At 43.6% G+C, this 12,685-nt stretch overlaps 1 protein-coding gene across 1 annotated transcript in view; it reads left to right on the top strand.

Moving 5' to 3' along the window:
- The window catches only part of LOC142708481 (uncharacterized), a 72,466-nt gene extending 60,181 nt beyond the window's left edge, over window positions 1–12,285 (top strand). The window contains exon 6 of the mRNA XM_075848407.1: window positions 11,238–12,285. Coding sequence (XP_075704522.1) covers window positions 11,238–11,734 — 497 coding nt within the window. The 3' untranslated portion in view covers window positions 11,735–12,285. The remainder of the gene's footprint in view (window positions 1–11,237) is intronic.
- The last annotated feature ends 400 nt before the right edge of the window (window positions 12,286–12,685 follow it).

The following is a 12,685-nucleotide window of genomic DNA, read 5'->3' as shown; positions in this document are numbered from 1 at the left end:
CTTGTTGCTCACGGTGTCTCCGTGGGCAGCTGCCCCGTTTCCCTATCTTCTGTGTACCCCTGTCTGTTTTGTCTGTCTTGCACTTACTGAGCGTAGGGACCGTCGCCCAGTTGTACCCTGTCGCTTAGGACGGGTCGTTGCAAGTAGGCAGGGACTGAGTGGCGGGTAGATTAGGGCTCACCTGTCTGTCTCCCTACCTTGTCATTACACATCCCTTGATTTTTAATCTACCCCAGTTTTACTTACCCTGATGCACTCCGCACAGCTTATCCCCCCTTTCCCCTCTGAGCCCTGCTGCATGCCCAGGCAGCTGATAACAGCCACATGTAGGGTATTGCCATACCCGTGGGAACACACATTACAGTTTATAGGGTGTATGTCTCCGGTCAAAATGCTCACTACACCTCTAAATGAATGCCTTAAGGGGTGTAGTTTTTAAAATGGGGTCACTTCTTGGAGGTTTCAACTGTACTGTTACCTCAGGGGCTTCTGCATACATGACTTCGCACCAGAAAATCCCCAGTAGGCCAAATGGTGGTCCTTTCCTTCTGAGCCCTCCCATGGTCCCAAACGTCAGTTTATCACCACAAATTGGGCATTGCCGCACTCAGGACAAATTGGGCAACAAAATGGGGTATTTTATTTCTTGTGAAAATAAGAAATTTTCAGCCAAAACTACATATTATTGGAAAAAATAAATTTTGTTTGAATTCCCAGCCCAATTCAAATAAGTTATGTGAAAAAACTATGGGGTCAAAATGGTCACAACCCCAATAAATGAATTCCTTGAGGGGGTAGTTTCCAAAATGGGGTCACTTCTGGTGGGTTTCCATTGCTTTGATACCTCTGGGGCTCTGCAAATGCGACATGGCACCCGAAAACCAATCCAGCAAAATCTGGACTCCAAAGAACAAATAGTGCTCCTTTCCTTCTAAGCCCCCCTATGGGCCCAAACGGCAGTTTAGCACCACAAATGGGGTATTGCTGCACTCAGGACAAATTGGGCAACAAAATGGAGTGTTTTATTTCTTGTGAAAATAAGAAATTTTTAGCTAAAACTACATATTATTGGAAAATATATATTTTTTTTAAATTCCCAGCCCAATTCAAATAAGTTCTGTGAAGAAACTATGGGGTCTAAATGGTCACATTACCCATCAATTAATTCCTTGAGGGGTGTAGTTTCCAAAATGGGGTCACTTCTGGTGGGTTTCCATTGCTTTGATACCTCTGGGGCTCTGCAAATGCGACATTGCACCCGAAAACCAATCCAGCAAAATCTGCACTCCAAAGAACACACAGCGCTCCTTCCCTTCTGAGGCCACCCATGGGCCCAAACGGCAGTTTATCACCACAAATGGGTTATTGCTGCACTCAGGACAAATTGGGCAACAAAATGGGGTATTTTGTTCCTTGTGAAAATAAGAAATGTTGATGAAAAATGACATCTTATTGGAAAAAATGTATTTTTTTTTCATTTCACAGCCCAATTCAAATACGTGCTGTGTAAAAACTGTGGGGTCAAAATGGTAACAACAACCATAAATTAATTCCTTGAGGGGTGTAGTTTCCGAAATGGGGTCACTTCTGGTGGGTTTTCATTGCTTTGATATCTCTGGGGCTCTGCAAATGCGACATGGCACCCGAAAACCAATCCAGCAAAATCTGGACTCCAAAGAACAAATAGTGCTCCTTTCCTTCTAAGCCCCCCTATGGGCCCAAAGGGCAGTTTAGCACCACAAATGGGGTATTGCTGCACTCAGGACAAATTGGGCAACAAAATGGAGTGTTTTATTTCTTGTGAAAATAAGAAATTTTTAGCTAAAACTACATATTATTGGAAAATATATATTTTTTTTAAATTCCCAGCCCAATTCAAATAAGTTCTGTGAAGAAACTATGGGGTCTTAATGGTCACAATACCCATCAATTAATTCCTTGAGGGGTGTAGTTTCCAAAATGGGGTCACTTCTGGTGGGTTTTCATTGCTTTGATACCTCTGGGGCTCTGCAAAAGCGACATGGCACCCGAAAACCAATCCAACAAAATCTGCACTCCAAAGAACACACAGCGCTCCTTCCCTTCTAAGGCCACCCATGGGCCCAAACGGCAGTTTATCACCACAAATGGGGTATTGCTGCACTCAGGACAAATTGGGCAACAAAATGGGGTATTTTGTTCCCTGTGAAAATAAGAAATTTTGATAAAAAATGACATCTTATTGGAAAAAATTACATTTTTTTAATTTCATAGCCCAATTCAAATACGTGCTGTGTAAAAACTGTGGGGTCAAAATGGTAACAACAACCATAAATGAATTCCTTGAGGGGTTTAGTTTCCGAAATGGGGTCACTTTTTTGGGATTCCTACTGTTTTGGCACCTCAACACCTCTTCAAACCTGGCATGCTGCCTAAAATATATTCTAATAAAAAAGAGGCCTCAAAATGCACTAGGCGCTTCTTTGCTTCTGGGGCTTGTGTTTCAGTCCACGAGCGCACTAGAGACACATGTGGGACATTTCTAAAAACTGCAGAATCTGGCAAAAACATATTTAGTATTGTTTTTCTGGTAAAACCTTCTGTGTTACAGAATTTTTTTTTATACAATTGAAATTCAGCAAGAAAAATTTAATTTGCAAATTTCACCTCTACTTTTCTTGAATTTCTGTGAAATGCCTGAAGGGTTAAATAAACTTTCTAAATGCTGTTTTGAATACTTTGATGAGTCTAGTTTTCAAAATGGGGTGTTTTATGGGGGTTTCTAATACATAGGCCTCTCAAAGCCACTTCGGAACTGAACAGGTACCTTAAAAAAGGGCTTTTGAAATTTTCTTAAAAATATGAGAAATTGCTGTTTATGTTCTAAGCCTTGTAACGTCCAAGAAAAATAAAAGAATGTTCAAAAAACTATGCCAATCTAAAGTAGACATATGGGAAATGTGAGCTAGTAACTATTTTGGGTGGTATAACTGTCTGTTTTACAAGCAGATGCATTTATATTTTGAAAAATGCTATTTTTTATAAATTTTCTCTAAATTTTGCAATTTTTCACCAATAAACACTGAATATATCGTCCAAATTTTGCCACTAACATAAAGCCCAATGTGTCACGAGAAAACAATCTCAGAATCGCTTGGATAGGTTTAAGCATTCCGACGTTATTACCACATAAAGTGAAATATGTCAGATTTCAAAAATGCGTCCTTAAGGGGTTAATAATGTAATTCCCCCCAAAAAATTTAGTTCAGGGACATTGGGGGTCCATTGATAGCAGTGGGATTTTGTACTGGAAAATGTAATTCCAGGACTTGATCACCCACAAATAAATAAAATCATAAAGAGTAAAATTTGTTTCAAGGTCTGAAAAAATATGCTCTATGACCTTTCCCAAAAGAAATCCTCCCTACTTGGAAATCCCACAAACTAAAAAGAAAATATAAATAAATCGACTCCCTAAAAAGACCCACACCCCCTTTTTTTTTTTTGTGTTAATATTAGTAATTGTAATCTGTGTGATCTGGTTTTGAAAGAGGGGTAGTTTCAAAGGCCTGGTTTTGATAGACACATGGGGAGTAAAAGCGGGTATCCCTACTCCTTCCCTGCTTACTACATACCCGGCACCTTTTTTGGAGATATTTTTGGGTCTCGGTGAAAGGGACGGGGTGTAAAAAGTGGCGCTCTGAAAGTCTGCGCACATATTCAGACTCGCAGGTATAGTGGAATCAAAACTCCTGCTCCTGGTACTGAAAAAAAGTGAGCGTTACTTAGGCCTTTTTAAAAAGAACAAAACTGTTATACGTAGTAATCTGAATTAAGGAGATTGGCACCTTTTTGTACTAGGCATATTTTTTCTTCACCGGGTAAGGTTGAAGCACCTGGTCTGAAAGATCTACACCCCCAATAAATTTGTTTCATTTTTACCCCATATCTGGCTCGTTTGGAGGGGATGAATTGACAAAAAGAAATACGGCCTTTAAAGCTCATAAGTGATTCATCTACAGATAAATCCCTTAGAAGGGCGATTAATGGCATTAATTTATTAAGCCAATCACAGCCTGGGTCACTTCTTGGGGGGACTTGGGAATTATTGGTAAAATACATGAACCGCATTAGGGCTTCATAGCGGTTTCTGGACATCACTGCTACAAATACAGGGATAGCGTGGACAGCACTAGAAGTCCAGTAGGACCGGACAGATGTTTTTGTTTTTTTAACCAAACCCAAATTGAGAGTAATGCCTAAAAATATTTTAATTTCTGGGACACTTGTGCCATTCCACATTCTTAAGTAAATAGATGCAGACTTTTGCAGAACAAATTAAATAGCATAAAGATTAGTCTGCTGGACAATTAATTGTAGGACTGTATCACATACGTATAAATAAAAAAAATCATAGGCTGTAATATTTGCAACATCGACATTAATTCCTGGAGTCGCTTCCATTTGGGGTACTTGGGGAGAAAACTATAGTGCGGGATCCCACATTGCAGGAGGGACTGCAACACTCAGCCCTGCACTTGACACCTCGACAGCGACGGCTGTATCTACCACCATAGGGCTATGGGGTCCAGTGGTAGAATTGGAATCGCCACTGTCGGAAAAAGGTTCCGCTTCTGAAGCGGTGTCGGTCTCTCAGAACTGTCGAAGCATAGTGAGGCTTGCTCCGCACGGTACATTCTCTGAGACATTATGTGTGGGTACATACACAAGCTCTATACGTCCTAATATAACCTAAAGTAAGCCTAAGAATAACACTAAGGCCGAGTTCCTACACGTAGCGGAAATTCCGCAGCATTTTCAGTAGCAGCAAAGTAGGTGAGATTTACCAAATCTCATGCCCACGCTGCGGAAAAAAACCTGCAGTGTAAACGTCAATAAATTTACCTGCGGTGCAGAATTTAATTCCGCAGCATGTCAAATTATTCTGAGTTATTGTTGATTTTCCATTGCGAGTATTCCCATTCAATTCAATGAGGATTCAAAACCCGCAACAGAAAGCCAAGTTTTGCGGCGTAATCGTAAAGATCGCACTTCCGGAAAAAAAAAACATACTTACCCAAAATGCCCTCCTTCCTCCTGGGATGACGTTGCGTCCCATATGACCCCTGCAGCCAATCACAGGCTGCAGCATCACAGTTCTTGCAATGTCATCCAGGGAGGCTGGAGCGGACATCAGAGGAGGGAGGGTGTAAGTATGAACGGCTTTTTTCCGCAGCGAATATTCCGTTAGAAAAACTGCACCACAATGTAGTGCGATTTTGGGACTAAATATACTGCGGGTTCTAGGTTGGACACGCTGCGTGATTTTTACGTAGCGTATCCGCCCCTGTGGGTACCCAGCTTAAAACTTTTTTTTTTCTTTTTTTTTGTTTTGCTTGTTTCGTTTTTGTTTTTTATAACAGACGTAAAAATAAAATAAAGCCCTAACCCTAATAAAGCCCTGATCTAGCCTTACAGCTAGTACTGCTATTACAGCCCTAAATCCTAACCTTAATCTATTATATAATATATATATATATATATATATATATATATATATATATATATATATATATTAGGTAGAAAAAAGTTGCACTTCTTGACCGTCATCCACACGGTCCTGAATTGGATACACAAACGAGGAAATAGACGCAGCACTCCAAAAGTAGTTGCAAATATAGTGGTTTATTCACCCATGTACAGAAATAGCTACGTTTCAGTCCTCTCAGCAGGACCTTTGTCAAGCTTGACAAAGGTCCTGCTGAGAGGACTGAAACGTAGCTATTTCTGTACATGGGTGAATAAACCACTATCTTTGCAACTACTTTTGGAGTGCTGCGTCTATTTCCTCGTTTGTATATATATATGTATATATATATATATATATATATATATATATATACGTATGTATATATATAATTAGGTGATCGGGGTGTTTTTTTCGTAGTGCACACTGATCTACTTTTGATAGTTCATTGTACGACCGCAAAATAATTCCCAACAGTTGCCGGGTTCCTCGATCAGCACGGGGGGGGGGGGGGTCTATGGCTCTTCTTGTAGGGACAGTCCATCAGCATTTTGGTGTTGGCTTCCCCGTTTGTATTGGATGGAGAAGCTGTAAGGTTGTAAGGACAGGCTCCACCGCAGTAATCGTCCATTGTCCCCTGACCCTCGGTTCAGCCATGTGAGGGGATTGTGATCCGTTACAATTGTAAAGTCTCTGTCATAAAGGTATGGCTGTAATTTTGAGAGCCCATACGATGGCAGGGCACTGTCTTTCAATAGTGGCACAGGCAACTTCCCGATCTAGTAGTTTACGACTGATGAAAGCAACTGGATGTTCAAGCCCAGCCGCGTTTATCTGGCTAAGAACTGCTCCAATACCGTAGGTGGATGCATCTGTCTGCACAAGGAACCTGTGCTTGTAGTCTGGTGCGGCCAAGACAGGGGCAGTGGTGAGAGCCGTCTTTAATGCTATAAAGGCTTCCTCACAGGCAGGTGTCCACTTCACCATACTAGGCATGTTTTTGCGGGTCAGGTCATTTAGGGGCATTGCCAGGGAACTGAAATCGGAAACTCATTTTCGGTAGTAACTGGCGGTCCTCAAAAAGGCCAGTACTTGTTTCTTATTTTTAGAGGTAGGCCAGTTGCTAATGGCTTCCACCTTGGCAGGCTCAGGTCTTAGGTTCCCCCTCCTACTCTGTGCCCCAGATATTGCACCTCAGCCATACCCAACTGGCATTTATCAGGGCGAATTGTCAGTCCTGCTGCAAGAACATGGTCTAACACTATGCCTAAGTGTTTAAGATGTTCCTCCCATGATGTGCTGAAAATGGCAATATCATCCAAGTATGCACAGGCAAAGTCCTGACATTGTTCTAACAGCCGGTCTACCGATCTTTGGAAGGTTGCTGGGGCATTTTTCATCCCAAAGGGCATTCCCAGGAACTCAAGAGTCCAAAGGGGGTAATAAATGCAGATCGCTTCCGGGTGTCCTCTTTTAGGGGTATCTGCCAGTACCCCTTGCTCAAGTCTTATGTAGTTACAAATTAAACACTGGCCAGCCGATCCAACAGATCATCAATCTGGGGCATAGGGTACTCGTCACATTTGGTGGCATCATTTAGGCTCCGGTAATCTACGCAGAATCGCGTTGTGCCATCCTTTTTGGGAACCAGTATCAGAGGGGAGGCCCAGGGGCTCTGAGATGGCCTAATAATCCCAAGTTGTTTCATGTCCGCCAGTTCATTCTTGATCATGTCCCGAACGGCCTCAGGAACTCGGTAGCGGGCCTGCTGGATCGGGCGTTGTCCTGGAGTTTCCACGTGGTGGTTAGTGAGTGTTGTCCGTCCGGCGCTGAGGAAAACACGGAAGCCCTCGGTCCCAGCAAGCCGAGAATATCACCCTTTTGGATATTCAACAGATGGGGTCCCAGGGGCACTTGGTCCAGAGTACCCCCAGCTCGAGCCAGATATAGAAAGTCCGGGAGGGAGTTATCTCCTTCCTTATCACTAGGGGGATAGCAAATGGCCAAAACAGGTAGGGACCGGTCGTGGTAATCTTTCAGCATGTTGATGTGGACAGTCTCTTGTCGCCGGCCACTAGGGTTCATGGCAATGACGTAATTAGTGTCATTACATTTTCGGATAACTCGGTAAGGGCCATCCCATGTTGCTTGAAGCTTGTTGGCAGGGGCAGCGATAATCATGAGCACTTGTTGCCCTTCAATAAATTCACGGGTCCTTGCTTTCCGATCATACCAGGTCTTCTGGCTATACTGGGCCCCTTGCAGGCGTTCTTTAGCCAAGGTCACTAGTCGGGTAAGGCGTTCTCAAAATTCCAGAACATAAGGAATGACAGGTACTCCAGTGTCGGTGATATCTCCCTCCCAGTATTCCTTTAGAAGGGTGAGGACCCCACGGACCCTTCGACCATAGAGCAGTTCGAAAGGGGAAAATCCAGTTGACTCTTGGGTAGGCAAACAGGAGATGTGGCAGGTATTGCTCCCAGTCCCGTTCAGTGTCTGCAAAGGCACGTAGCAAATTTTTAGGGTTCCATTAAAATGTTCACACAGTCCATTGGTTCGGGGTGGTATGGGGTGGTGCGAATGGCTCGGACGCCGCAGGAACTGGACCAAGTCTGACGTGAACTGGATCCCTTGATCTGATAGTATTTCACTGGGAAATCCTACTCGGGTGAAGACGGTAACAAGAGCCTCTGCTACCTTTATGGCTGTAATGCTGGACAGAGCCACGGCCTCAGGATACCGGTGGCATAATCCATCACCGTCAGGATATACTGTTTCCCTGTTCTGCTGGGGTGCACTAGAGTTCCTATTATATCTACAGCTAAAAGCTGAAATGGCTCCTCAATGATTGGCAGGGGTTGCATGGGTACCTTGTGACGGGCGCCTGGATGTCGCATCCATTGGCACAAATCACAGGTACGGCAGTATTGAACTATCGATTGCGAAATGCCAGGCCAGTAAAAGTTGTGGGTGAGTCTTTTCTCTGTCCGTTTCCTACCTTTATGTCTCAATAAGGGGATGTCATGAGCCAGTTGGAGTAGTTGCAGCCTATACTTTTGAGGGACAATGAGTTGCTTGGTAGTCACTTCAGGGATGATCCCACCCCGGGCCTCTACTAAACGATAATACAATCCCTTATCTCTGGTGATCCTATCCCCATTCTTTCCCTCCTGCCCAGTTTCTGCCCTTAGTTTAATAGCTGCCAAGGTCGGATCATCTTCTATTTCTTGCCTAAACTCTTCTCGGTCCCAAAAGTCCCCCAATGTAGAATCAGTTGATGCAGCTCTTACCAGTTCGGTTGGGGGTCCTGGAGGCTGCTCCACAGTCAATTCCGAAACTCTCTGTGCTTGGGCAGCTTGGTGTCGGGTGACGGCTCCCACAAAATGGCACTGTAATTCCCCAATGTCATTCCCAAGGAGAACATCCACAAGGAGTCCCCCCATAACACCAATCCAGAGTCTTTCCCTGTAACCATAATTCAAATGTACAGCAGCCTTCTGGATATATTTGCGAGTACACCCTACAAGTTCGATGGGTATTCCTGGGCCTTGATCGATTGCCTCTGGCCGAACAACACGGGGGTCAGCAATGGTCAGGAATGCCCCAGTGTCATCCTGCAGATGGCGCTGCCTTTGCTCTGGGTAACTTTGCGTAAGGGGTTGAATGCTATACATGCCAGAGGGTGTCTCCATGGTGCAGGGTTCAGCAGTCCACTCTGGTGGGGGTGGTGGTAACTCTTCCTCAGGCAGGATGGAGTGCACAAGATGCCGAGGGCGAGGGGGAAAAGATCGGAGCTCCCTTCGATTTCTTGAGGGGCACCTGGACTGTAAAGGGCCCGGCTGACCCCACCTATAACATTTACTTTCTGAGAACCTTCCATATCGTGGTCAGAATTGTGGGGTCCCCGGATTGTTTGGCCTGGTTGTCATCGGCCTGCGGATGGGTTGAGGGGCATATATGACAGGAGGTGCCCGGGGGGCTGGGTTCGGCTGAGGTTTATTGTCCAGCAGACTCCTCCACTGAGGTTTGATGGTTAGTGCCTCATCAGCCAGGGCTGCAGCTCTATTCAATGTTGATGGCTCCCATTCCCGGAACCATTTCCGTATTTCCTGGGGGCACTTGGCTTAAAACTGGAACCCATGCAGAATATCTTCCACAGTGAATCCACTTCCAGCCATCTCCGACACGCCTGGGACATTTTATGGGCATACATCCTAAAAGATCCTCCAGTAGTACAGGGAAGGTCTCAGAATTGGGCCCGATGTGAGTCTGGCATGACTACATAGTAATACAAAATAGTTTGTTTCACAATGTTTTAGTCCCGGTTCCACTGTGCGTCTAGGGTCCGGTATGCTTCTGCGGCTCCACCTTCAAGGAGCCCCACTAAAAAACGCATCCAATCAGAGGTGGGTACATCCAGCAGGGCGCTCTGATGTTCAAAGTCCTAGAAAAACCCTTCCACATCCCCAGTTACCTCATAAAATGTCTTGAAGTACTTCTGGGTGACCCGTAAAGGTTCCTGGATTCTCTGGTTCTCACCCCAGGTAATATTCTAGCCTCTTTCAGCCTCCATTGCAGCTTGTCTCTGTTTTTTGCCATGCGAGCAGCTTCCAACTATTACTCCGGAGTAACGACTGGTCCCAGATCTGCCATTTCCTCCTCTTACCACACCAACCATTGGCTCTTAGTGGTAAGAGCCCCTGTCTCTGGAGCATGTCCATTAGCCACCTGGGAGGAGGTGATCTGGCTAGCACTCACCAGTAGATCAATTAATGGCTTTTTAGATAGTCACTGGTAGTTCAGTCCAAGTTCTCGGGCTCGTTCTTGGAGACTAAGGACGGTCCAGTTACGGAACTCATTCGCTGGGTGGTTCTCCATGGGGCTGCGCTCTGTTGATCCCGCTTCTGACACCAGTTGTCATGGGGTTCGTTAGGTTAATATACGATCAACAGAGCCAGTGAAGACAGGGCAACTCCAACAGGATTTATTGTATCCAATGCTGACAGACCAGGTCGCCCTTCACGCAGGGACAGCACACAGTCCACAAAATCAGGTAAATACAGGAAACTCCTCAGAGCGCTGGCATCAGCTTCAGCTCTCATTAAAGTCTACATCCAGGAGATCCCTCTCTTCCCCACGTCAAGCCCTTATATACCCCTCAGGGGGAGGAACATCTTGGCAGTTTCTAGTCACCATCATTTGTTATAATGACTTTAGTTTGTATTTCTACTGTCTGTATGTGAGTTGTGGTCTTTTGTACTACCGTATTATGTGTATTGTCCAACTATTGTCTGCCACAGCAAGGATGAGAACACAGGTGGGGGAGGTAATTGGATCTGCTTGGTTTGCTGCTCTGCACACTAGCTGAGTGATGGTGGTGCCTCCTGATGATCCCCTGTGGGGACTGGACAATGAGGACACTTTATGTCTTATGGCTGCGCGACCTGTGGTACCTGATTACAAAATGCATCCCTGAGGGCTCACAATAAACCACACAAAATGCATCATCACAACACATATAGCTTTTGAGGCAGGTTTTTTTAACTGAAGCCAGGTATTGATTCAAAGGTCTTTGCTTAAACTTCTCCCTCCTGCTTGATCCACTTCTGGCTTTGGCTCAAAAGAATGCATGTGTGTTTCCAGCCTAATATGAACGTCATACATGTGTCAACTTTGTGTCAACTTTTGTGTTTTGTAACAAAATCACACAATACATTTTTAATCCTTACAGAAATTCCCAGTACGAATTCTGAGGGAAACTTCATGTTATCGATTAATTATAAAGTAGAAGATGAAGAGATCATGCAGCAGTCTTCAGGAGAAAACCTCATTACCCTTAATGTACAGCCAGGACTTCAAAGTACAGATCTGTTACATAATTCCACTAATCATGAGGAATCTTCTCCTGACCAACCACAGATAGTTGCAACAAGTACAGGTCAAAGAGTGGGTAAAAGGTTTCAATGTTGTAAACCGTTCACAAAATGTTCTCGTCATTTTACAAACAGAAGAATTAACGCGGGAGGTAAGCTGTATTCATGCTCAGAATGTGGGAAAATTTTTACAGATAAATCACATCTTGTTTTACATGTCCACTATGTGAGAAATGTTTTTCACAAATATCAGATCTTGTTAGACATGAGAGAATTCACACAGGGGAGAAGCCATACTCATGTTCAGAATGTGGGAAATGTTTTACACAAAAATCAAGTCTTGCTAAACATGTGAGAATTCACACAGGAGAGAAGCCATATTCATGTTCAGAATGTGGGAAATGTTTTAAAGATAGTTCAAGTCTTGTTAGACATGGAAGAATTCACACAGGAGAGAAGCCACATTCATGTTCAGAATGTGGAAAATGTTTTGCTACTAAAGACAAACTTAGGGATCATCAGAGAACTCACACAGGAGAGAAGCCTTATTCATGTTCAGAATGTGGGAAATGTTATACAGATAAATCAAGTCTTGTTATTCATGAGAGAATTCACACAGGAGAGAAACCGTATTCATGTTCAGAATGCAGGAAATGTTTTATAGATGAATCACGTCTTGTTAAACATGAGAGAAGTCACATGGGGAAAAGCCATGTTCATGTTCAGAATGTGGGAAATGTTTTAATAGTATAGGCAAACTTGGGGCTCATCAGAGAAGTCACACAGTGGAAAAGTCGTTTTGATGTTCAGGAGAATCCAGAGTGACAGTAAGGACAATGTGAGTTTTTGTTTTTAAAATAAATGGACATTTTTATATTTGACTTTCATTAAAACAGTATAACAAGATATAGGTGATGGAATTGAACAAAAAAACACTAACAAATTAACTTTGCAGTTAGAAAAAAAAAATGCAAAAGATTTTTTATTTTTTTTGTAAATATCAGAAGTGTATTATCACTACCTTAAACACCTACAATTAGAATCAGGTGTGGAGCACGAAATCACGCACATATGCGGTGGCGAATGGATACATGATTTTTCTGGTAATACCACAGTATTTACCTGCTACATCGTGTACACATTCGTCACTTATGTAAGTATTGTTGCGGCTGGCGATTTCATTTGTTCTTACCCTCAGGTAAGATTCACTTCTGGGAAAGATTTGTAGCAGAAATTTGTGAAACTGAAAACCATTCCATACAGGGTTGTTTCTGCAGCATGCACATGGATACTAGAAAGCCCCATT

The sequence above is a fragment of the Rhinoderma darwinii genome, unplaced genomic scaffold, assembly GCF_050947455.1.
Source record: "Rhinoderma darwinii isolate aRhiDar2 unplaced genomic scaffold, aRhiDar2.hap1 Scaffold_3959, whole genome shotgun sequence".
Taxonomy (NCBI): Eukaryota; Metazoa; Chordata; class Amphibia; order Anura; family Rhinodermatidae; genus Rhinoderma; species Rhinoderma darwinii.
This window is presented reverse-complemented; position numbering and strand designations above follow the sequence as displayed.